General features: G+C 38.0%; 2 protein-coding genes and 1 pseudogene across 30 annotated transcripts; 2 read left to right on the top strand and 1 right to left on the bottom strand.

Moving 5' to 3' along the window:
• Positions 1–7,505: 7,505 nt before the first annotated feature.
• On the bottom strand, positions 7,506–18,346 carry LOC115220321 (nucleolar protein dao-5). Of its 29 annotated transcripts, XM_036510111.1 has the most exons (6): positions 18,210–18,346; positions 15,366–15,707; positions 15,160–15,277; positions 14,770–14,844; positions 13,762–14,709; positions 7,506–7,732 (listed from the first exon to the last, which is right to left on the bottom strand). In XM_036510111.1, exons 1-6 carry the CDS (start codon positions 18,276–18,278, stop codon positions 7,599–7,601), a joined length of 1,686 nt encoding a protein of 561 aa, XP_036366004.1. In that variant the 5' UTR covers positions 18,279–18,346; the 3' UTR covers positions 7,506–7,598. The 29 variants fall into 29 exon arrangements, with proteins under 29 accessions (XP_036366004.1, XP_036365993.1, XP_036365978.1 ...); XM_036510100.1 differs by having other exon boundaries at positions 13,762–14,109; positions 14,290–15,277; positions 15,351–15,707; XM_036510085.1 differs by having other exon boundaries at positions 13,762–14,364; positions 14,395–15,277; positions 15,351–15,707.
• Positions 18,326–22,406, top strand: LOC115220353 (40S ribosomal protein S11). The gene is made up of 4 exons (XM_029790461.2): positions 18,326–18,445; positions 21,731–21,862; positions 21,956–22,161; positions 22,247–22,406. The coding sequence occupies exons 1-4, from the start codon at positions 18,434–18,436 to the stop codon at positions 22,368–22,370; spliced, it is 474 nt and encodes a 157-aa protein (XP_029646321.1). The 5' UTR covers positions 18,326–18,433; the 3' UTR covers positions 22,371–22,406.
• A 2,233-nt stretch (positions 22,407–24,639) lies between these two features.
• On the top strand, positions 24,640–25,519 carry LOC115220320 (annotated as a pseudogene).
• The last annotated feature ends 1,297 nt before the right edge of the window (positions 25,520–26,816 follow it).

Raw genomic sequence — 26,816 nt, 5'->3', positions numbered from 1 at the left:
TTGTCGGGAGTTGTGTATCTCACGGCCTTGTTTGATTGTGTGGTTGTTCTTTTTTACCCCTTTTCTTCTCCCCTCCTTGTGACTATTTGCCATTCTTCAATGTCGCCTTCATCTGACGACATATCGGAGGAATCAGAAAATGGGAGGAGAGACCTGTATCAGCTCTTACTTCATACCTCTCCTCAAGTTCAATCGCTTTCGTGGTTACAAACTTGTAAAAGAGAGTCGTTCATCTCTTTCCTCTGCTGCAGATTTTGTTTCAATTTCACAATCCGCGCTTCATATAATATCAGAAAAGATTTGAGACCACGGTCACTATCCTTGCGTGGCAAGTATATCTTGTCTTCATCTTCCATTGATGTTGAAGTTTCCTACAACACCGAACAGCTTGCAAGTTCGAAGTCGGGTGTAGAGGGTTTACTGGACACAGTGTGAGACGACTGTTGCTATCGTTAGGTCTAACTCATTGTAAATACCACCATGACCGATATCCAAACTACAGTGGAGAAGGCTAGCCACTGGATTTAGTTAAAAAGAGACACTGAGCAATGGCTAGAGGAATATTGGGCTATATTTAATAACCAGTTGATCTAGCAAGTGATGAGGGCCGGTGCGCATTGATGCCGTCAAGAGGTAGGCCCCGAAATGGCGCGCATTCTCTCCTAATGACCCCATACACTTCCTGGCTTCCGGTATGTGGAGTTCTTGACTGGTAGCACTTGCATGTGCAAGTTGTTTGCAAGACATAGTTTAGCTTAAATGATAGAACTCAATTCGAGGAATTTCATGGTATCAATCTCATGCAATGAAGTTTTAAAAGAAAAAAGTTATAAGTGTTTGTTTCTCAAATTTGAGGGTGATAATATAGTTCTATACTTTTTTATGAATACAGTTCTATAAGGGAACTTTTAATATATATCACCGGTATCATTGAGGTAAGGAAAAAATTATCAATGACACTGCTAATTGACACATTTGACATTATTAATTAACATAATAGCATAGCCTGGAAAAAAACATGGATTACATGGGAAAATGTGAGAAATAATATTCTTAAGATTATAAACCTGGAAAAGTACAGGACAAGTTATTACGCTTGGAAAAGTTCAGGACAACTTATTACATCTGGTAAAGTACAAAACAAGAAAATTTTTACTTAAAATATTGCAGCTAAGAATAAAATTTGAATATTAAAAGTTATTTGATTTTAATTTACATAGTAACATTATAATTAAAAAAGGCACCATCATTTTGTTAAAATATTGACACACTAGAATACTTAAAAAAACGAGAGCCAGAAGTACCAATATAGCTAAAGTTTTATGCAAAGTAGAATAGTAAATATGGTAGGCAAATTCATTATGTAAAAAATAAGCATTGGGTCAAGACTATTAATTTTCCAGGTTTATAATCTTAAGAATATTTCTCTTCCTCACATTTTCCATGTAATATATATATATATATATATATATGTGTGTGTGTGTGTGTGTGTGTACAAACATACATATATACATGTGTGTGTGTGTGTGTGTGTTTGAAGAGCCCCTCAAGGAACTGTACTGGTACTACTAGTTTTTGGTGGCTCCTTCAGCCAGTCTCACCAGCTGACGATACAAATGTATCAGAGGCAGTCAAGGACCTTGATGACATCATGAACCTGCATGCAATATACAAATGGGCTGATGAAAATAACATGTAGTTCAATGCTGTGAACTTTCAAGCACTCCACTATCGTCCCACAAACAGCACACAGATAGAATACACTAGCCAGGGGAGAGTGTAATCACAGAATCAGAGTCAGTGTGTGACCTGGGAATCCACATAACACTCTGCAGGCGTGTAACTGGATGGATTCTGAGATCATTTAACACCAGAAAAAAGGACACCATGCTACTGTTATAGAGAACTTTTGTTCTTAGTAGTCTGGATTAGTGATCTCTGTAGGGTGCCAAACTGGTGGCAGAACTTGAGTCAATCAAGCACCACTACACAAAGAAGATTGACTCGGTAAAATAGATGAGCTAATGAAAGAGGCTAAAGGAATTGAAGCTCTAGTCCCCAGAGAGAAGACATGAAAGGTATGCAGTGATATACATATTGGAGATCTTGAAAGGTCTAGCTCCTCAGTTTGAAACTGAAAGATATACCAACTACTGATCTGGAGTTTACTGTATAGGACCAAAGATCCCATTTTCTACATCTCAAATAAAGACCCAAGGGTCCACAACTGTTCAACATTCTACCAAAAAACCTCAGAGATTTGCAAGGTGTTGCTGTGGTGGTCTTCACAGAGTGCCTGGACAAATTTTTATCTGAAATACCAGAGGAACTCACAGAGAAGAGCAGCTCTATCTAACTTCAGCAGAAACAGTATAGAAATGAATCTCAAATACATTAAAAGGTGGTGCTCCAGCATGGCCCCAGCCTCTGGCTGAAACCAGTAAAAGATAAAAGATATACATGTCTGTGTGTATGTGTGTGTGTATGTCTCAGTGTGTGTGTGTGTGTGCACGTATTTATCTTTTACTTGTTTCAACCAACAGATTGCAGTCATGCTGGGGTACTACCTTGAGGAATCTTAATCAAGTGAATCCACCCGGGTACTTATGTTTTGTTAAGCCTGGTACTTATGCTCTCAATATCTTTTTTTCCAAACTGCTAAGTTACGGGGATGCAAACACACCAATACCAGTTGTCAAGCAGTGATGAAGGACAAACACAGACACCAAGCACACACACACATACGTATGTACATATATATATAAATATATATATATGTATATATATATATATATATATATATATATATATATATATATATATATATAATGGGCTTCTTTCAGTTTAAGGCTTTGATCAGCCCAAGGCTATAGTAGAAGACACTTGCCCAAGATGCTATGCAGTGGGACTGAACCTGAAACTATGCGGTTGGGAAGCAAACTTCTTACCACAGTACCATATCTCACACACACATATCTACTGCCGCTTTTTTTTTTCAAATTTGCTAAAAGGCTTAATAATTAAAAAAAGCAACTAATTAATTAATACCCGTGTTGTTTACAACTTCTTCCCAACGTTCAACAAGATTTTCAATACCTCGTTGGTAGAAATCATCCGATTTCGACTCGAAAAATTGATCCAACCAAGCTCTCAATTCTACATCAGTATTGAATGAAACTCTGCGCATATCATTTGAAAGAGATAGAAAGAGGTGGAAATCCGTTGGTGCCAAATCAGGAGAGTACGGCGGGTGTGGCAGCAATTCCCAGCCATGCGTTTGAATGGCTTCCTTGGTCATGTTGGCGATATGAGGGCGGATGTTATCATGAAGCAAAAGAATTTCATGCTGCCAATTAGGTCTTTTCTCTTGAATAGCCGTGTTGAGTTGTTCCATCTGTTGAACATAGAGTTCCGTGTTGCCCATTGGTTCTATTCAAGCAATTCGTAATGGATAATCCATTCCCAGTCCCACCATACGCACAGTATCGTTTTACATGGATGAAGATCTTGTTTCACACGCGGTGTCGCGTGTTAACCGGGTTTAAGCCTTCCTTACGCTGCTTCATATTGATGTACAGGCACCATTTTTCGTCGCTAGTAACGATTCGGTATAGAAATCGTTGCTTCTGTCCATGAATAGCCGTGTTGAGTTGTTCCATCTGTTGAACATAGAGTTCCGTGTTGCCCGTTTGGTTCCATTCAAACAATTCGTAATGGATAATCCCTTCCCAGTTCCACCATACGCACAGCATCTCTCACAGTGTAGACGTTTGGACTTAGAAGTGCTCAAGAGTAACCTGAGACGAAAGATATAAATATGTAATGTGAAGAAACAAAATCGGAGACATGTTTGCAGATTGAATTACCAGGTCTTTTGTTTCTTCACATTACACACACACACACATACATATATATATATATATATATATATATATATATATATATATATATATGTGTGTGTGTGTGTGTGTCTGTGTATAATTTTCACATTTTGTTTGTTCCTATAGTGCTTGGTCACTTCAAACGAACTTTTGCAGGCATGATGGGGGAGAATTTTAGTCGTAATTAGAAGGCAGACTTTGGCTGATGAGAAATCAGGCACCTATTTGGCGCTAAATTTCAAAACTGGTACCATATTGACCAGCATTTACTTGTACTGACCCAGCAGAGGTAAGACGTTATTGTTGTTTACTGATATTTTTTCTTATCATGTCTGTAATAGATTTGTGACTATTCGGTGGTACAGAAGTATTTTTTACTTCTATTTTTAGCGATGTAGGTGCTCATGCAGTACCCTTGTGTATATATGTACATATCTAATATTCATTATTTACAATTGACGGATATTTGTCCTCATCTTGTTTGTTAACATGTTTCGGCTGATATACCCTCAAGCCTTCATCTGATGTCTTGGGGAAATTTCAAATCTGGGTTCTCATTCCTAAGGTATTTTTCAACGTTATTATTATTATTCAGGTCACTGCCTGGAATCGAACTCGGAATCTTGAGGTTAGTAGCCGCGCTCTTAACCACTACGCCATATACCTTAGGAATGAGAACCCAGGTTTGAAATTTCCCCAAGACACCTGATGAAGGCAGGAGGATATATCAGCCGAAACACTGTGTTAACAACAAACAAGATGAGGACAAATATCCGTCAAATGTAAATAATGTACATAATTCCTCATCTCTTAAATATAGAATTGTAATATCTAATATTGTATGTATATATATATATAAGGGCAGAAGAAAAATTCTAATGCCAGATACGCCGAAACAAAAAAATTGTTGATAACCATTAAATTTATGCGTCTCGAAACAAACCGATAGAAATCTCTAAAAAAATTTGTTATTACCGTATTGGTCCAATTTCGGAGTTAATTCACAAGAAATTTTCCCCTCTTCAGCGGCACATACGCGAGATATAAATGAAATACTTATTCATACCCATGGAAGAAGCAAGCACCAAGACCCGAGCAGACTTAAGTACCCCAAATATATCCAAAATAGAAAAATGTGTATATATATATATATATATATACACATACACACACACATATGTACATATTCTTTTATTCATTTTAAGTGCATGCAGCTGTAGTCATGCTGATTTCACTCATTGTTAAATAACCAACTCTCAAATGAAGGAGTAATGTATTAAGTGTATACTTTGTTTTTAACCCTGGACATGTTGCCTCCAATCAAGAAATTCTATATAAACAACTTCCAGATTTTGAGTGATATCAGTACAGATCTGCTCGATCAGATTTCTCTGAAACTTATAAAATTAAACCTAGAAGCCAGATCTGAAGATGGGACAGGTGCAACAGACACAGTTTAGCATTAAGTTAGGTTATATTCAATGCCAGCTTTTGTTTGACAACCAGATTTTTTCACATGAATAGTTTGCAACACAAACAACCAAAACTACTACTAACTTACAAACTACACTAAGGCACATGACACTCACACTCATTCTCACACGCTCTCCTTCTCTTTAAATCTCTTCCAGCCACACATCATCATCATTGTTTAGCATCCGTTTTCCATGCTGGATGGTTTGACTGAGAACTGCAAAGCCAGGAGGCCGCACCAGGCTCCAGTCTGATATGACAATGTTTCTACAACAGGATGCTCTTCCTAACACCAACCACTTTGAGAGTGTAGTGGGTGCTTTTTACATGCCACAAGCACAGGAGCTGGTCAGGGGGTACTGGCATCAATCATGTTCGGATGGTGCTTTTTACATACCACCGGCACAGGAACCAGTCAGGGCGAACTAACATCAACCACATTTGGATAGTGGTTTTTATGTGCCACCGGCACAGGATATAAATGTAAACATTAAAAAAAAAGGAAAATGAAAAGATTTATATAATATAGAAAAGAAATTTCATTTTGGAGTCTTTCTAGGTCTCCCTGTTCCACACATTCCAGCCACATTAAGCGATCAGGACTTCATTATGCTGCTGCCCTCATCCATACATATCACATGTCCATACTAGCACAGTCTTCTTTCTTGTACACATCTGATTCCTCTTACCCAGTTTCGTAATTGTCTTTTATACACACTTACATCACACATCCAACAGAGAATACTCGTTTCTTTTCTTTCCAGTCTTCTCAAGGTCCATGTCTCATTGTCATGCAGCATCACAGTTCTAACACTAGTGTCATACAATCTTTCTTTCACTCTAGAAGAAAAGATCTTTGTCAGCAGTGGTAATAGCTCCTTGAAATTCCTGTTTTGGTGGCTTGTATAAATATAAACAAGAGTACTGAACCACGATGAACTAAATTCATCTCAGAAATTGTTACCAACTTTCACTTTCACTTTCTGTATCCTTTACATAGCTTCAACTACCCACACAAGCCATTCAGCTATACCTACTTTCCTCAGTGACAACCCAATTACTGAGCACAGTACCCAGTGAAGTGCTTTCTCCAAATCAATGAAAACCAGGAATAGCAGTTTATTCTTAGCCAGGTATTTCTCCTGTAGCTGCCTCACTAGGAAGATTGTATCTATGATGCCTGTCATAGATCAATTGGGCCATAACTTTCTCCATGATCTTCATAACTTTGTCTAGTAGTTTGATTCCTCTATAGTTGCTTCGAAGGTATCTCCTTTGCCTTTGTAGCAGTTTACAATAACACTGCTAAGTCAGTTGTTCAGTGTCACACCTTCCACTTGCATCCTACTCGCCCAGATATTTTGAGCATCTCTGTAACAATCGCTGAAGAGCCTATAACTTTTCCCCTCTTTATGTCCTTGATTACTTTATCTACCACACTTCTATAAACTGGAATTGTTGATCCCTTGATTCGGTCAGCATAGGGTAATTCCTATTTAACCCATGCATTCTTCATGTTCAGCAGCTTTTCATAATAGCACTTCCTTTTGTTCCATATCAATGTCTTATTTGCCTTCATCATTCTAAATACACTTGTCACCAATAACATCTCGGTTCTCTTTCACACATGCTCTCACAATCCTGAACCCTCTCATGCTGCAGGTTCAGAGTCAGAGGATCAGGTGCAAATCTTTTCCTCTATACTTGACACTTAACGAAATACACCCAACACCTAGATGCCTTTCTAGCCATTTGATAATGCTCCTTACAACCACCCTTCCATGTTTTCCAAGCTGATCTCTTAGCCTTAGCTGCCCTATCAACCTTATGAATCCAAAACCATGTTACTCTTGACTTGGCTAGAACCTTCCTTTAGCCACATGCCTAATGTGTAGCCCTAAGCAGATTATTTCATAGAAATTCCAGATTAAAAATAAATATACAGACAGTTGATAAAATTAGCTTTAACTCTTTATACATGTCATCTATTAGAAATATAAAAAAAAAACAGTTCACAAGACTCAACAAGAATAGTGAAAGTAAATGGTGAATATTCATGATCACCATCTCTAAATTATCCATTATGCATCGTAAAACATTGAAACAGATTAAAGGGATTCAAATTTTAAATAAAAATGAAACTCAATAAAATATTTGGTGTAAAACTTTATTTTCAAACGACTATCAATACATTGATAACAACGAATTAGCAATCATTATTACATTATTGAATATTGTCATGAATTAATTGTGAACTGGAGTTGGTTGTGGTGCCCGGTATTTTGCCATTCCCGATTCAATATCATAAAACGTCATAGGATTATGTTCAAAATATTCTTTACATTTGAAAGAAGCATTGTCGATATCTTCTGCCAAAACTAAAATTAAAAAAAAAAAGAAATTTAAACCAAAAGGATTACATAAATATTAAGCAAATTATATAACTGAAAGAGATTACCTGCACTGAAAAACTCTTGAGCCAACAAAGGTGCCTCTACATATTCAACCTGCTAGAGACAGCAGTTAAATATTACTTAAATCATACCTTGTCATCTCAAATAAGGGAACACATTAGATAATGCAATCCTAAGAAGACAAGATAGTCACACCATTAATCATAGAGCTGAATTAGAGTTATTGAAACAACAGCTAAGATAATAAAACCTGACTCAAGATTCAATGAATGATTGTTTTGTTTTTTTTATCTTTTAGTCAGGAGGGAAGATATTGCCTGTGACCTTTTACAAAGCTTCCAAGACTAGTGGAAAAGAAGGAGAAAGTCATCCACAAACTAAAAACATAGCCCAGTGGATTGAGACAGAATGGGCTCCACTAAAGGCAACCTTAGGTGCTAGTTGGTGGTGATAAATCAAGCAATAGATTAAGTCTACCACCAAAATGGGCCAAAATGGATTTGAATTCTAAATGCAAACAGTTGCATAAAAAAATGCAGTTCAACATTCTGGATCTTTTCCTTTTGAACAGCACACAATTTCTAGTTAACTAAACACTATAAAACTTCATAAACTGGTAGAATGTGTCAAAATAAAACATTTTTTTCTCTTGGCTTTCATCATCATCATCATTTAGCGTCCGTTTTCTATGCTGGCATGGGTTGGACGGTTCAACTGGGGTCTGGGAAGCCAGAAGGCTGCACCAGGCCCAGTCTGATCTGGCAATGTTTCTACAACTGGATGCCCTTCCTAATGTCAACCACTTCGTGAGTGTAGTGGGTGCTTTTTACATGCCAGACGAGGCTGGCAAACGGCCACAATCGGATGGTGCTTTTTACGTGCCACCGGCACGGGGGCCAGGCAAGGCTGGCAATGGCCATGAACAGATGGTGCTTTTTACGTGCCACTGGCACAAGGCCAGTCGGGGCAGCACTGGCAACGGCCACGTTCGGATGGTTTTCTTACGTGCCACTGGCACTGGTATCACAGCTGCAATTTCCATTGATGTTGATCGATTTCGATTCTCACTTGCCTCAATAGGTCTTCACAAGTAGAGTTTTGTGTCCAAGGAAAGGTATGCATAAGTGGACTGGCTACATCCCATGTAGAGGCCACGGGTTATGGTCTCACTTGTCCTGCCGGGTCTTCCCATGCACAGCATACTTCCAAAGGTCTCAGTCTCTAGTCATTTCCTCAGTGAGACCTAAAGTTCAAAGGTCGTGCTTCACCACCTCGTCCCAGGTTTTCCTGGGTCTGCCTCTTCCACAGGTTCCCTCAACTGCTAGGGTGTGGCACTTTTTCACACAACTATCTTCATTCATTCTCGCCACATGACCATACCAGTGCACCACAACTGATGCTTCTTAGGTCCAGCTTTTCTCTCAAGGTACTTATACTCTGTCGAGTATGAACACTGACATTACACATCCATCGGAGCATACTGGCTTCATTTCTTGCAAGCTTACGCATATCCTCAGCAGTCACGGCCCATGTTTCACTGCCATGTAGCATGGCTGTTCGTACACAGGCGTCATACAGTCTGCCTTTTACTCTGAGCGAGAGGCCTTTTGTCACCAGCAGAGGTAAGAGCTCTCTGAACTTTGCCCAAGCTATTCTTACTCTAGCAGTTACACTTTCAGCACATCCGCCCCCGCTACTGACTTGGTCACCTAGGTAACGGAAGCTATCAACTATTTCTAGTTTTTCTCCCTGGAATGTGGCAGAAGTTGGTCTCAGAGCATTTTCAGTGTTTATTGCTCCTGAGCATCTGCCACATACAAAAACTATCTTCCTAGTTAGCCTTTCTTTGACATTGCTGCACCTCTTATGTGTCCATAGCTTACACTTGGTGCATCTTATAGAGTTTCTACCTACACCTTTTCTACAGATCGAGCAGGGCCATCAACCTGAAGGCGTTTGTGATTTGTCTACCTTCCTACTTATTAAGACTTTGGTTTTAGCTAGGTTGACTCTAAGGCCCTTCGATTCTCATCCTTGCTTCCATACCTGAAACTTCTCCTCCAGTTCTGATAGTGACTCAGCAATTAGAGCAAGGTCATCAGCATAGAGGAGCTCCCAGGGGCATCCTGTCTTGAATTTCTCTGTTATTGCCTGGAGGACTATGATAAATAGGAGGGGGCTGAGGACTGAACCTTGGTGGAACCCTACCTCTACTTTGAATTCTTCTGTGTACATGTTGCCAACCCTAACCTTACTTACGGCATCTCTGTACATGGCTTGCACAGCCCTCACCAGCCATTCATCTATCCCTAGTTTCCTCATTGACCACCAGATAAGGGATCGAGGGACCCTGTCAAAGGCTTTCTCCATGTCAACAAAAGCCAGGTACAGCGGCTTATCCTTGGCTAGGTATTTCTCCTGCAGCTGCCTTACCAGGAATATAGCATCAGTGGTACTTTTCCCTGGCACGAACCCAAACTGCATCTCATCTAAACTAACTCTCTCTCTAATTAGTTGGGCTATGACCCTCTCTGTAACCTTCATTACCTGATCCAACAGCTTGATACCTTTGTAATTATTTGTATCTAGGGCGTCACCTTTACCTTTGTAGCAGTTGACTATTATGCTGCTACACCAGTCATTGGGTATGACTCCTTCGTGTATCACCTGATTAACTATACGGGTGACTAGGCTATAGCCGACACTACCAGATATTTTGAGCATCTCTGCAGTGATTCCTGATTGGCCTTCCCTGTCTTCATGCTTCTAATTGCCTTAACTACCAAGGAACTGTCAACTCAGATAGCTGGTCCCTCTGTTGGATCGACATTCGGCAGACTCTCTTTATCCCATTCATTTTCTTTATTCAGCAACCTTTCATAGTGGCGTCTCCAAACCTCTCTCTTTGCATCCTCATTTAGCGCAAGTGAACCATCTTCCATGCGAACACATTTCTCTCCTACCACATCACAATTCTCTCTCACACGCCCTGTCTTGCAACACAAAATACCTCCAGTCTTTGGTCCTCACGGCGCAGAACATTGGCAAATTTTTTCTTGTCTGCTTCCCCTCTGGCTAGATAGACCTGTCTCCGAGCTTCCCTTCTGGCAGTCTGATACTATTCCCTGCTACCACCATTCTTCCAGTCCTTCCAAGCCTGTCTCTTTTCTCTAATAGCCCTGTCTACAACATTGTTCCACCACCACGTTACCTTGGGACGATAGGAGACTTTGCACCAGCCACAGATCTGGTCAGTGGCTCTCAGCAGGTTGTCCCTTAGAAACGTCCAGTTGCCTTCTACCCCATGTGATACTCTATCCCCTTCTACTTCGTCAAAGGCTTCAAGTAACATGTCCCTAAATCTCTGTCCATTCGCAGGATCTTTAAGCTTCCAGATCCTTCTTCTCCATGTTGGTCGTCTTCTGGTTGTCCTCTTAGTCCTGATCCTAAAGTCACTAACTACCAGTCTATGTTGCAGGGTACATTCTTTGCCTGGGAAGGTTTTGGCATTTGTAATTCGTTTGTTTAACATAGTTTAATTATTCGAATTTTAACCAATGAATCGCCTCTAATTGAGCTAAAATCATTTGCTGCATCTAAAACTGAGACAACATCCTGTCACTAAGCCTAAACCTCACCCTAACCCTAAATTTTTTTTCTTAATTTCGTTTTTTTTACACGCGTAACAATTAAATTAATTTAACAATTAAGAAAAAAAAAAATTTAGGGTTAGGGTTAGGGTGAAGTTTAGGCTTAGTGACAGGATGTTGTCTCAGTTTTAGACGCAGCAAATGATTTTTAGTTCAATGGAGGTAATCGATTGGTTAAAATTGCCGAAATGCTCGGATTTTCAGACGAAATATCTTTCAAACTATAGAATTTTCTCAATAAAACCAAGAAAAAAATGATGTTTTATAAACACATTCTACCAGTAACTTTTTAGTTACCTAGAAATTATGTTACAAAGTGCCGTTCAAAAGGAAAAGATCCAACATTCTTACTGTTCTCCTGATCCACTGCCCTGGATCAGAACATTTTTATCAACTCTCGAAGGATGAGCAGCAAAATTAACTTCAGACCACAGAAAGTAACAAATATCTGACTACCAATTCTCCATCTAAGGTTAAATTCAATTTCACTTTGTTTCAACTCTCACAAATACTAAAGATACAAGTCAAACACTACTCAGCAGACATTAAAACATGTTAAAATATCTCTCTCTCCCCCACTGATAAAACAAACAAAACATACATTACTACAAAAATGGTCTCAACATTCAAGTATCCCAAGAAGTTTATGCTTCCAAATGCCAAGTTCCCCTTGTTATTGTTACAAATATAATATAGAATTCTTCACTGACCACATGAGACAATCATTCCATTTATTTCTGGTTACAAATTCAAATCTGTTTATGCTGCAATTCTTTGGGAAATTATATTCATCACACATTTGACAACAGTTAAAGAGCAATTGTAAACTTACACTTAGGAATGACTTACAAAATAAGGCAATCCTGACAAAATGAGATCAGCCTTTGAACTTTGCAGCCGATCCTGTATTAGGATCGGCTGAAAAGTTCATAGGTTGACCAAGATACTCTCATCAAAAGTGACCAAATGAAATTTATTTTTCAACACTTCCATCGGTGTCACAGTGCTTGGATCCCATTGGTCAAGAAGCCTTCATATTATTTGTAGAAAAACGTCATCAACAGCAGATATGACATCATCATCACTGCAATACTGTTTCCCAACCAAGTATTTTCTCATGTTGGGGAACAGATAATAGTCAGATGGGGCCAAATCAAGAGTATAAGGAAGGGTGATCAACCAGTTCTAAGCCACAGTCACACAAAGCAGCCATTGAAACAAGGACTTGTGTGCTACAGCACTGTCCTGATTAAAGAAGACCTCTTTTGTCAGATTTCCTGGGCATTTGGTCTTGATATCTTTTCAGAACTGCCTCAGTAAGGTGGCATAGTATTCTCTATTAATTGTTTGGCCCTTTTCAAAATAGCAAATACTTTTGCATCCAAAAAAACTGAGGTCATCAATTTCCCAGCAGATGAAATGACCTTAGCCTTCTTTGGAGCAGATAAGGAAGGGTGTTCCACTGCATGGAGTGTCTCTTTCTCCCTGGCTCAAATTGATGAACCCAACACTTACCCTTGGTTAAGAAACATTCAAAGAAACCAGCCAGATATGCTTCAAACAATGTCAGATTTTCCCATGATGTGATCAACCTGGTGCCCTTTTCACTAGGTATCAGAAGACATAGCAGCCAGCAAGTAGAAACCTTCATCATGCCAAGTTCATTGTACAGAATATTCTCAACTCTTTCACATATATTAATAGCATAGGCTATTTGATTTATAGTCAATCACCTGTCAGCCATCACCATATAGTGAATACGATCAAAATTTTCCTTAGTGGTGGCAGTTGCAAGACGTCCAAACATTGGATTGCTTTTGCACTGAAGCATCATCTCCTAATGAAGCAACCATGTGCTGGGGAGGGGGGGGGGGGCTGAAACCTTTTTCTGCAGGCACTTGACAAACCACAATGCCAAATTTTGTCCATTTTCAAGAGAAATCAATGCTAGTTACTTCTGAAGTCTTCTTTGAACTGTCAGATGTCAGTTTACCTGGGAAGAAACAATGTGGTTATTAATAAGAAGGGTTGAAATTAATGCATGTAAGATTTCACAGATTTCCTTCATAGTCAGCAGTATGAACTTTTCAGCTCCCCTTTGTGTGTTAATAGTTTCTTTGAATTTCCTACAGCTATCAATAGAATTATATAATATTACCCTTATGCGAAACCATCTAGTCCATGCCTCAGTAAGATTCTGTATATTTGGTTTTCTATGTACTTCAATACTAGAGTTTTGCTTCAGCAGGTTTGGCTGAAATTTTTACAAAACTATCAACACTGTAAAAAAAATAATAATAGTAATTAAATTTGCTCTGCATCCAAAAGAAAATGTTTACTCACCTTGGAAGTCAAGTGCATCATTTGTAGGGGCATCTTTTGCAGGTACATCTTTTACAGGTACATCTTTTGCAGCTACATCTTTTGCAGGTACATCTTTTACAGCTACATCTTTTGCAGCCACATCTTTTGCAGCCACATCTTTTGCAGGTAAATCTTTTGCAGCTACATCTTTTACAGGTACATCTTTTACAGGTACATCTATTACAGGTACATCTTTTGCAGGTACATCTTTTGCAGCTACATCTTTTGCAGCTACATCTTTTGCAGCTACATCTTTTGCAGGTACATCTTTTGCAGCCACATCTTTTGCAGCCACATCTTTTGCAGGTACATCTTTTACAGGTACATCTTTTGCAGCCACATCTTTTGCAGGTACATCTTTTACAGCTACATCTTTTACGGGTACATCTTTTGCAGCTACATCTATTACAGGTACATCTTTTGCAGGTACATCTTTTGCAGCTACATCTATTACAGGTACATCTATTACAGGTACATCTTTTGCAGCTACATCTTTTACAGGTACATCTTTTGCAGGTACATCTTTTGCAGGTACATCTTTTACAGGTACATCTTTTGCAGCTACATCTTTTGCAGCTACATTTTCTACAGCTACATCTTTTGCAGGTACACCTTTTGCAGCTACATCTTTTACAGCTACATCTTTTGCAGGTACATCTTTTGCAGCCACATCTTTTACAGGTACATCTTTTGCAGGTACATCTTTTGCAGGTACATCTTTTGCAGCTACATCTTTTGCAGGTACACCTTTTGCAGCTACATCTTTTACGGGTACATCTTTTGCAGCTACATCTTTTACGGGTACATCTTTTGCAGCTACATCTATTACAGGTACATCTTTTGCAGCCACATCTTTTGCAGGTACATCTTTTACAGGTACATCTTTTGCAGGTACATCTTTTGCAGGTACATCTTTTGCAGCTACATCTTTTGCAGCTACAACTTTTGCAGCTACATCTTTTGAAGCTACATCTTTTGCAGGTACACCTTTTGCAGGTACATCTTTTGCAGCTACATCTTCTACAGCTACATCTTTTGCAGGTACACCTTTTGCAGCTACATCTTTTACGGGTACATCTTTTGCAGCTACATCTATTACAGGTACATCTTTTGCAGCTACATCTTTTGCAGGTACATCTTTTGCAGCCACATCTTTTGCAGGTACATCTTTTGCAGCTACATCTTTTGCAGGTACATCTTTTGCAGGTACATCTTTTGCAGCCACATCTTTTGCAGCCACATCTTTTGCAGCTACATCTTTTACAGGTACATCTTTTGCAGCTACATCTTTTGCAGGTACATCTTTTGCAGCTACAACTTTTGCAGCTACATCTTTTGAAGCTACATCTTTTGCAGGTACATCTTTTGTAGCTACACCTTTTGCAGCTACATCTTCTACAGCTACATCTTTTGCAGGTACACCTTTTGCAGGTACCTCTTTTGCAGCTACATCTTTTGTAGGTACCTCTTTTGCAGGTACATCTTTTGCAGGTACCTCTTTTAGCTACATCTTTTTCAGGTACACCTTTTGCAGGTACAACTTTTGCAGCTACACCCTTTGCAGGTACATCTTTTACAGGTACATCTTTTGCAGCTACATCTTTTGCAGCTACATCTTTTACAGGTACATCTTTTGTAGCTACATCTTTTGCAGGTACCTCTTTTGCAGGTACATCTTTTACAGGTACATCTTTTGCAGGTACATCTTTTGTAGCTACATCTTTTGCAGCTACATCTTTTGCAGCTAAATCTTTTGCAGCTAAATCTTTTGCAGGTACATCTTTTGCAGCTAAATCTTTTGCAGGTACATCTTTTGTAGGTACATCTTTTGTAGGTACATCTTTTGTAGGTACATCTTTTATAGGTACATCTTTTGTAGGTACATCTTTTGTAACACTTTCAGAAGAAATCTTATCACAAAATACCTATAAAAAATTAAAAGACAATAAAAAAATTTTTTTTAATGTTATCTAAGGCTTTAGTTTAACTTACTTTTTTTCTTTTTATAAGATTTACACAAGATCTACAGGTCAAAAATTGCTATTTCTCCCTGTATTACACTTAATTAGCCTTGTTGCACTTTGAAATCCAAAATATATTGATTTCTAAATGTTGGTATGAAAGTTTAAACTTTCCTGTTGTGTAGAGTGAGGGTAATTCAATTCAGTTGCTTTAATTAGGCCTAGTAACATATTTTATTAATCCCAATAAAAAGTAATGTCAATGTCCACAGGATTTGAACTGAGAAGGTAAAGGGATGCAACTAAATACTGCAAGTCTGGTAATCTATGAATTAAGTCAGTTATTGCCATGTAATCTTAAATATAGATTCAGGCAAGGCTGGGTGGATAAAGAATTTACTTCAGAAACATGAGGGCCTAAGCTCAACCTCACCTGCTTGTGTGTTGCACATGTGTCCTTTACCACAACCTCAGGTCAACCCAAGCCAGTGAGACTGAGAAGACATGAACCAGGCTTGTACTTATAATTCAGTCCAACCTTCTCGCATAATTTGAACTCATCCTGAAAATTGCCATTGGGAATTCAATAGTGAAGACTGACCTCATGATGTTGAGTTTCATGAAGGAAATGACAAAAGATCAAGATGAATGGTAATTCACTGAGCTCGAGAAGACCCACCCATAACCTATTTTAGAGCCTTTGTTTCCATAATTCAAGAAAGCTAAGCTATTTTTTTTAGTCCTTTTTGATACCGACAGTCACTGATGATGCTTCACCTAAAGGTTACGATATTTACTTTTATGAAATTAGCAAGGAGAAAAAAAAAACAAGTATTTTTTAAACAAAGTCCACTTTTGTCAAGGGAAGGAATTGGATATCTATAACCAGTGATAGAAAATTAGGATGAAAATATTTTTAGGTTTTTTGAACATCAAAGTGATACACTGCAAACAATGATCACCTAAGCAATGAAGTTAAAATATTTACCAAAAATAATATACAAGGGTGGGCTGAAAAGTTCATAGGTTGACTATGAAGGAGTGATGCTACGGCAGTGAAATTTTGCATGCATTAATTTCAACTCTTCTTATCAATAACTGCATTGTTTCTTTCCAGGTAACTGACATCTCACTGTTCAAAGACGACTTTAAAACTAGTAGCAATTTGATTTGAAAATGGGCAAAATTTGCCACCGTGGTGTTATTAAGTCTCTGCAGAAAAAGGTTTTAGCCTCAACGTATATTCATGCTGACATAGTTGCTATGTTAAAGGATAACACTCCAGCTTCATCAACAGCGCAAAAATGGGTTGCTGAATTTAAGAGAGGAAGGGATAGTGTTGAAGATGACCCAAGGTCTGGATGTCCTGCAACCACCTTGGAAAACATTGAACTTTTCAGACGACATACACATTAATACTTAAAGTAGTGTCACTGAAAGTTATTTTTTACAAAACATTCTGTTTTTAACAAACATAAAACTATTATAATTTTATGTAGAAAATCCTACTTCAAAATTTATCTTCGTTTCATCCTTACCAGACAAAATCTTGTCACTGATAGACACAGGGGAAGCAACTCCTACAATTCTCGCTCGTTCTTACTGACTTTGACGTTCAAAGTCACTTTTAAATCTTGTGTCAATTCATTTATCCTTTAATTGTTTAAATCATAATATTATAGCCATGCTGGGGCATCGCCTTGGAGAATTTTAGCCGAACGAATCGAGCCCAGTACTTTTTTTTTAAGCCTCGTATTTATTCTGTCGGTATTTTATACCGAACCGCTATTTTACGGGGACGTAAACACACCGACACCCTTGTCAAGCAGTGCTCGTTCATAAGGTAAATATTTCGTAAAAACCTGTGGAAAAAAATTATTTCACATCAAGGTAGGAACGGGCCCTTAACGAAATATTTACCAAAGTCACATTCGTGAACGTTTGAAGGGTATGAAGCAGTAAACTGGGAAGAGACAATTGCTGAAGGTGAACAGCTAAGGCTGCGAAAAGTTTTAATTACACTTTTCTAACAGCCAGAATTTATTCTATTCGTGATAAGTAGGAAACACAGATTTCCCTTCACTATAATTATTATTATTAGCAATTATTTCTAAAGGAACAAAAATAGCAAAAATAGAGAACAAATTCTTACAGATACGTGAAGAACGAAAGAAAACACGACAAAATAAAAATTTTTTTAAAGTTACGAGTGGTTATGTGGGGTCCTTAAACCAGAATTCCAGCTTGCTAGAGGATATCCTGCACACTATAAAGTTGAAAGAAAGTATTTTAATATTGGCGCCGATCATATTTCTAATAAACACAGTTTTCGCGACATTGTTTCCGCGCACTGACTAGAATATGCAGTTCTTTTTTTTTTTCATAAGTTATGATTTTAGGAGGTTATTTTCAATCAAGAAACTCGTTGAAATGTGACATTGAAGAAATAAAAATAAATAAATTTACCCGTATCGGAAATCTCATTTGCTTTGATCCCCTTAACAGTAAAGGAGCGACTTTTTCAATCCCAGACATGTTTCACGTGGAACGAAATGTCTTATGAGTTGCCTCCCCTTAGTAAGATTACTTCCGTACATTCACACTTGAGGGCAGTCCAATCAACCGGATGTTATTTCCGTAAGCATGCGCACAGCTACAGCGCCCTCTCACATCCTTTCCAAACTGCGATCATGGCCGATCAGGTAAGTTTCCTCCGATTCCAACCGAAAATTCCTTCCTTTTCAACATTATTAGATTAGGTTCTGCTATTTATGTCTTGTATTTTCGTTTTCTTAATGTCGTTAATTGCTTCGAAAGTTTTTGTCTGATATATTTATAAAGATTTCAATGAATTCCCTTCAATCTGTGCTTTTCTCGTTAGACACGTGAGGTTCAATGGTTTTTGAAGCCAGAAAATAGAAAATAACACATTTTCGCTCATTTATCCAGAACAGAAATCGTAAATTTTTGAAGTTTATCAAAGTTAAAAGAATTGGAAAAGGAGACTTCGTTTCATTGTTCTAGCGCTTCTTTTAAACTTTGACTTTCTCCACGTGTTCATTAAAATAATTTTAATTCGGTCTGAAAAATTTAAAAAAACGACAATTTTTCAATCTGTAAATGCAAAGTCATCATCCGTTCGTACACATAACTTTGAAGTAGACCCTTTTATTATCCGTAGATTGAAGAATTTGATTTTCTTTTTTAAATATTGAACTGCATTCCTAAAGAATGGAGTCGGAAATTATTGGTCACTCTAAAGATCCCGGGTGAGGATCTTTTACGCTAAATAACTTAATTTCTTGCGGATGTTTCAACCATCGTAGATTCCTATTCTGAGTAAAGAGAAAAAGAGTCTCACTGTAAAATTACAGAAGAGTGAGTCGCGTTTTCCGTTGCAGTTGAAAAGTGAAGGCAATGGTAGTTATATTTTTGAGAAACGAAAGTTAACGCCATTGCATTTTTGTTACTACTTGAGAACAGTGGTCCCGGAGCGCGCATCCGCGCTAGCTAGTCGTGACTGGTCGATCCTACACTGACTACCTAGCAAGTAGTAAATATCACACAAAATAAATGATTTTTTACACGGATCTTTTTGGTTTGAACAGCAGTTTTTAACACAATTTCTAGGTAACTAAAAAATTTAAACTTCGTATACTGGTAGAATGTGTTTATAAAACATCTTTTTCTCTTGGCTCTATTCAGAAAATTCTATAGTTTGCAAGATATTTCATTTTTTTTTCTGCAATTTCGACTAATCACTGACGTCTATTGAGGTAAACAACAATCTGTGCCGTATGAATATGTCTCTCGTTTAAGAAAGAGTGGGTTTATTTACATTTGTGAAGAAAAAAGATACCCTTCTCCCCACCCCTAACCCTAAAATTGATTGAAATGCAATAGATCGATATTATGGGTGACGATTTCATATGACACAGCTAGAAAAACTGCCGTTCAAACCGAAAAAAAGTTTTTTTAAAACAAAGTAAATAAAACAAAAACATAAAGTAAGGATCGACTAGCTTACGCGAGTGCGCGCACCGAGACCACTCTTAAATAGTGCTGGACTTTTTTCCCTTTAGCAGCATGACTGTCAAAATTACGTCAATTGGTTATTCGTTAATTTGCGTGAAAATTTTTATTTATTTTGATTTCATGACACGTGGACGGCGACATTTCCTTGGAAGTGAGAGGAGAAAGTGTAAGATGTATGTACATATATATGAAATGGGCGGACATAAAGAATACGTACACCGGGTGTACGCATTCTATACTTTCGCCATGAAATGTGTTTTTGTGTGCGGGCGCGGTCACGCACCCATTATTGGTACTACTTGAGAACAGTGGTCCCGGTGCGCGCATCCGCGCTAGCTAGTCGTAACTAGTCGATCCTGCAACGACTACCTAGCAAAGTAAATAAAACACAAAGTAAGGATCGACTAGTCATGACTAGCTGCGGCGAGTGCGCGAACCGGGACCATTATTCTCAAGTAGTGCCCCATTATCTTTTATATTTGCGTACATAGATACATATGCATATATCTTTTGAGAGTTAGTAACATTCGGCCACCCAAATATGAAAACCTAAATCTGCACCAACAAACCGATTACACTGCAGAGGAAGAATCCTAGAGCCGGATGAAGTGTTGCAGCCTCCAATGCAAATGCGGGCGAATATAATCATACCACTGGACGGCTAATATTGATAATGGATTTTGTTAATTCCATTGTGAATCTCTTTATACACATCTATATGCTTATTGAATTTAAAATTTTGAAAACGTACTTTCTTGCATATTCAGAAATCTCTGGCCTTGCCGATAAATGCTTGTGATGTTACTTCCTGTGCATGAACTTGGGTCCATCAATTGCAAGATCATATTTGCTATCCATCTCAGCCTAGTAATACATCAACTCTTAACAGGAGATTCAATGGTAGATGGGTATCTAAAAAGATGAATCTTGTCTGATGCTCCGATATCGGTGGCAAGCAGCGCGCCTCCACATTCCTCCTTTGGATACTCTATTCCATGGTAAAAGGAACATAGGTTGGTTGCAACACTCAGAGTTGTCGACCAACCCCGCAGATGCAGGGAGTTGAGTTGTTGAATTCATGTCATTTGTGATATGACATAAATGTCTTGTAGAATGCAATTCTTTGAGTCGGGTCATTAATAGAAATGACAGATTCAACTATCCTACATCATCCTGGGATCTAATGGTGGGTGTGCTAAGTGTGGATCGTATACCTTAGATGTCAGAAAATATGTCCTAGAGTCTGTTGCTAGATGTGTGTGTGCTAATTAGAGAAATGGCAATCATCTCCAATGAATATGATAAAATCCTTACTACACTGCAGCAGTGAGACGTGAAGCCTCTACTCGAGACAGCAGCATCTCAATATCTTCCACTTTCGTAATTTGTGATGCATCTTGGATATCAAGTGGACCGGCCACAACACCTAAGTCCTCAACCATGCCTTGGCAGTCACTCTGCTACAACAGCATCCCAAAAGAACTCCTATATGGGGAATTAGCCAGCAACATGAGGACAACCTCATTTTTCGTTTCCAGGACATCTGCTAGAGAGGTATGTGGTTGCTTGATCTGAATGTCCTGAGATGGGAGGTCACAAATGGTTGCCCACGCAGGAGATATACTGCAAAGGGGGGAACAGGAACTTGCTACCAAAGAAAAGTGCACTCAACAGGAGGAAAGACCAATAGTGCTGGCAAAGCTCCTTCCAATACAATCGTTGTATGTGTGTGTTGCACCACCATCAGCAGCTGACGTGATTTCTTCAGGTGCAGGTCCCAAGATGTCTATTACTCTCCAGTATGCTTTGTAAGCTTGGGGTGAAGCCTCATCAATGTCTGCCTTTTGTGCTGGCATGGGTTGGGCAGTTTTGGCTTCTAAATGTTGACCTGTTGTTTAGTTTGACTTCTAAAGTTTAAAGCTCAATTATTTATACTGCTTCTTATATTTTAGACTGAAAGATCGTTTCAAAAGCAGCCAACGGTATTCTTAAACAGAAAAGAAGTGCTTAAAACCACTAAAAAGCAGAAGAAATCTTTGAGATATGTACGGAATGTTGGACTTGGTTTCAAAACCCCGAAAGAGGTACTTATATTTATGTCTTGGTGCGTGTGTGAATGCAATATTATATGATTATTTCTAGTTAGATTGCACAACTGTTTTATTTCTATTTTACAGGCCATTGAGGGAACTTACATTGACAAAAAGTGTCCATTCACTGGTAATGTTAGTATTCGTGGGCGCATCCTTACTGGCACTGTTCTTAAAATGAAAATGACAAGAACAATTGTTGTAAGAAGGGATTATCTCCACTATGTAAAGAAATACAATAGATTCGAAAAAAGACATAAAAATATGTCTGTGCATATGAGTCCTTGTTTTAGGTAAGAATTTTTATATTTGAAACCATTTGCAATTTATTTATTTTAGTGTTTTTCCCATATATTAATTTTGCCTTTATTTCTCCAGGGATGTGCAAATTGGAGATGTTGTGACTATGGGTGAATGTAGACCGCTGAGCAAGACAGTACGATTCAATGTATTGAAAGTCTCAAAAGGTTCATCTGGCAAGAAATCATTCTCTAAATTCTAATGTATGAGTTACATCAATAAATTTGTGAACCCTTGACAATAGTGTTTCTTATTTAATTAGATGTTTGCAATGTGTAGGAGATAGCTTTACAGGTTTTAACTCTTTCATTATTATATTTCTATCCAAAATACACTATCTTGTTTCAACTAAATTCTAGGATAATTGTGAATTTGGACTGGTTTAATAATAGGTTCTTAACCAAATCTATTTCATAATTTTTGTCTCAAAGCAGATAAAGTCAATAAAATAGAGAACATGTTATTAGCTAATTTAACTTTACTCTTTTACTTGTTTCAGTCATTTGACTGTGGCCATGCTGGAGCACCTTTAGTCGAGCAAATTGACCCCAGGACTTATTCTTTGTAAGCCTAGTACTTATTCTATCGGTCTTTTTTGCCGAACCGCTAAGTTACGGGGACATAAACACAGACACGCACACATATATATACGACGGGCTTCTTTCAGTTTCCGTCTACCAAATCCACTCACAAGGCTTTGGTCGGCCAGAGGCTATAGTAGAAGACAGTTACCCAAGGTGCCACGCAGTGGGAATGAACCCAGAACCATGTGGTTGGTAAGCAAGCTACTTGCCACTCCTACGTCTATGTGTACAAGAAAAATTGATTGGTAAGCTAGAGAGCTACAACAGGTTCCAATCTAATTTTGGTTTGGTTTCTATGGCTGGATACCTTCCTGACACCAACCACTCTGAGAGTGGTGCTTTTATGTGTCACTAACTCTGGCTTTCATTTGGCTTGTGCTGAGTCTTCTCGAGCACAGCAAATCACCAAAGGTCTCAGTCATTTGTCATTGCCTCCATGAGATCCCATATTTGGCGATCATGCTTCACCACCTTGTTCCATGTCTTCCACAGCTGTCCTTCATACGCATTATGTAACCTTACAAGTGTAGTCCTCACTTGCGCACCATATCTTATTCTTAATTTTTCTCTCAAGACACACTATGTTGTACATGCACATCCAGTGCAGCATACTAGGCGTCTTTCTTTCAAGCCTTTGCAGTCGCTGCCATGCAGCATGGTTTCTTACACCCAGGCATCACCCCGAGGGAGAAGCTCTGAACTTTGTCCAGCTTATTCTTATTCTCGCAGCTATGCTCTTAAGCATCCACCTCTGCTGCTGACTTGGTTACCTAGGTAATAAAAGCTATCCACTACTAGGTATCCCCCCTTGGCATCTATTTTCTACAGTGAGATTCTCATGAACCCTTTAGCATTTAAAACATATCTGGCCAAATGATCTCTTACACCAAACCTAGAGTGTCATACTAAAATATAAATAATCTCATCACCAAATTCTCAAAGCTGTGAGATAATGCAATGCAGTGTGAATAAATAAGCATTACATTTGACAATCGATGTTGAAGGGTTAAAATATGAATGAGTATTTATGGTGGGCTTAGTAATGAAGGGGCTGAGATGTTTTATTTCATTTGTATCTGTCTTCCTCATCCTGGCATGGTCTAGATGGAAAATACATCCCACATGATATTGCTTTTTAGTGACCTGCAGCTGTGTTAGCTTATCTTTTACTTATTTCAGTAAATATATACTATAATGGAGAAAGCCACTTATTACTTAGGTCAGTGGTTCCCAAACTATGGGTCGCAAAGAGTTATAAAATTACGCATTAGCTTTGATTAACTGCTGTCTATCGAGATAGTTCAAGACTTATGTTTTCAATACCAGACTTGTTTTATCAAGCATTAGGCTTTTTCACGAACTTAACAAATCAGAGGTTATTTATTCGTATGTAATCATAAAAAAGAAAGGTCTGTTTTTACCTATTTATAGAGAACTTTAACTAGGTGAAGTATAACACTGATCGAGCCGATAACAGTTACTACTTCAAGGTTTTGTATTAGTGTTAGTATTTACACATAGGGTATAGAGACGTTGAAACAGTTATAAAACGTTTTGTTTCACATTTAATATAACTAGCAAAAAAATGAAATAAATAAGACATTATGGATTTCACTAGTAAGTTTATGAATTATTTAAAAAGTATGGGAGTGATCACCAGGAGGCCAATGAAATGATTGGAATAGACAGCAGCTAGACGGTAGATAGATCAATAGAGTCTATCAGATAAACGGTTTAAATGGCATCACATCGATTGAAATGACGTTTATCATTAATTGCAGAAGTTCGCATGATCCCAAACGTATTTTAATTCTGTCAAATCTCTCGGTAAGTCGAAATTATCTGTCCTAAATTCGATTTTTTCGTATTTACTCAGTCCTTCATATTATGGATAAATGGTTAAAAAAGTCAGTTGAAGCTGATGACGGTGAATCGAAACAAAGAAAGGTATTAAGAAAGTATGATTACGAGTACTTAAAAATGAGATTTACATGGAATGGAGTTGAAGAAGATCCACGATGCATCATTTGTTATGAACAACTTGCAACCGAGAGCATGCATCGTCATCTTGAGACTAAGCACTCGGAGTTAAAAGACAAGCCTCTCGATTTTTTTGAGCGAATGTTAACCAAGTTAAAGATAGGACAGAGCGTTATGCAACATTATACCAAAGTAAATGAAAAATCTCTGTATGTCTTACTTGGTCAGTTTAAGAATCGCAAAAACTGGTAAGCCACACACAATTGGGGAGGCTTTAGTTCTTCAAGTTGTAAAAGATACAGTTAAAGTTTTCTTTGGTGATGAGAGTGAACAAGAAATTGAATCGATGAAATGTCTCAATGGGTAGAAAATCAAGTTATTGAACGGATTCGTGGAAGTCTTTTTTTTTCTTTACAACTCGATGAATCTACTGACGTACAAGGTTTGTGCCAGCTACGTGTTTTTGTATGTTACATATGGAACTTAGTACCTCATGAACCTGTCACTCGAAGTACCAGCGATGAAATTTTTAATACAGTTGATACTTATATTAGAGCAAAAGTGTGTTGGAATATGTACAGACGGCACACGGGCTATGTGTGGTAGAAATAGTGGTGTGGTGACCAGAATACTTGAACTTAATCCCAATGCATCATGGGCTCACTGTAACCTTCACATGGCAACGTTAGTATCAAAACACATAACTGATAATTTTGAAAGTGTTTTGAATACTTCAGTCAAAATAATGAACTTTAAGTCAAAGCCTTTGCAATTGCGCCTATTTTGAGATGTGGGAAGTGATCATAAATCACTTCTTTTGCACACAGAAATACGATGGCTCTCTAGGGGAAAAGTGTTAACAAGACTTGCAGAACTCCGCGAAGAAGTAGCTATATTTTTAGAAGATAAAAGCAATTTTGTGAAATATTTGTTCTGAGGGTTATGTATTTGGCAGATATTTTTTCGAAATTAAACGACCTGAATTTGTATTTACAAGGAACAGAAGGTATCAGTATATTTGCAATTCATGAGAAAATTCGAGGTAAGTTAAATGAAAGTTTTGAATTTTATTTTCATAAAGTGATGAATACTATGCCACAGAAAAGATGGATTATGAACCCCCTTTCAGCCTGACGTGACGACTGGAATATCACCCGAAGATTGGTACAGTTCTGGGCGTCTCTTCAAACCTTGTACCCAATCATTTCCACCGAAGCATTAAATGTACTTCTCCTTTTCACGTCATCTTATATTTATGAAGCTGGATTTTCAGCAATGGTTGGGATTAAAAGCAAATATCGAAATAAACTGCAACTCTCAAATTCTTTACGCCTGAAACTATCACGCATTGAACCTGATGTTAATTCTATTATTGAGCGTAGCAAGAAACAGGCTCATCCTTCTCACTGAAGATGTAATCTGGAATAAATTTGTTAATTTCATTAATGTTTTTACTCGTTAGAGTTAAGTGGGTCGTCATAAACTGGTGTGATAAATAGTGGGTCACGACTCTAAAAAGTTTGGGAACCACTGACTTGGGTATATAACAGTTACTAAAAGAAAGCAATATTAGAAGGTTGGCCGTCTGGAAATATTTTTATAAATTTATATTCTAAGAAATTTCCAAATTCTCACAATTTTAAAAATGTATTGCATTCACTGTGGAGTAGATTTTAATGTTTAATAATGAACAATATTAATTCATTGCAGGCAGCATTTTACATTTTTATTCACAACATTTTAGATACAAACGTAACAAAACGATTACATAAAGATACACATAAACTATACAAGAGGCAAGTTATTTTTCTATCTACATGTGGATACAGATGGTACACCACTTATAAATCTGGATTTACAACAATTACAGGAGTGGTGCTAACTGGATGACTGATTACCTACTTGGTAGACTTCATCACAGATCTTCCTGGGTCTACCTCTACCACAGGTTCCCTCAACGGCTAGGGTGTGGTACTTTTTCACACAGCTATCCTCATCCATTCTCACCACATCACCATACCAACGCAGTTGTCTCTCTTGCACACCATATCTAATGCTTCTTAGGTCCAACTTTTCTCTCGAGG

The sequence above is a fragment of the Octopus sinensis genome, linkage group LG16, assembly GCF_006345805.1.
Source record: "Octopus sinensis linkage group LG16, ASM634580v1, whole genome shotgun sequence".
In the NCBI taxonomy this organism is placed as follows: domain Eukaryota; kingdom Metazoa; phylum Mollusca; class Cephalopoda; order Octopoda; family Octopodidae; genus Octopus; species Octopus sinensis.
The sequence above is the reverse complement of the archived record's forward strand: the minus strand, read 5'-3'. Positions and strand labels throughout refer to the sequence as shown.

Coding starts and splice junctions, on each gene's coding strand:
- LOC115220321 (XM_036510083.1), bottom strand. CDS start 18,278: ATGTCTGGGATTGAAAAAGTCGCTCCTTTACTGTTAAGGGGATCAAAG. Junction 15,708..18,209: donor AAATGAGATTTCCGATACGG/GTAAATTTATTT, acceptor AATTTTTTATAG/GTATTTTGTGATAAGATTTC. Junction 15,278..15,350: donor AAGATGTACCTGTAAAAGAT/GTACCTGCAAAG, acceptor TAGCTAAAAGAG/GTACCTGCAAAAGATGTACC.
- LOC115220353 (XM_029790461.2), top strand. Junction 21,863..21,955: donor GTTTCAAAACCCCGAAAGAG/GTACTTATATTT, acceptor TCTATTTTACAG/GCCATTGAGGGAACTTACAT. Junction 22,162..22,246: donor CATATGAGTCCTTGTTTTAG/GTAAGAATTTTT, acceptor TTATTTCTCCAG/GGATGTGCAAATTGGAGATG.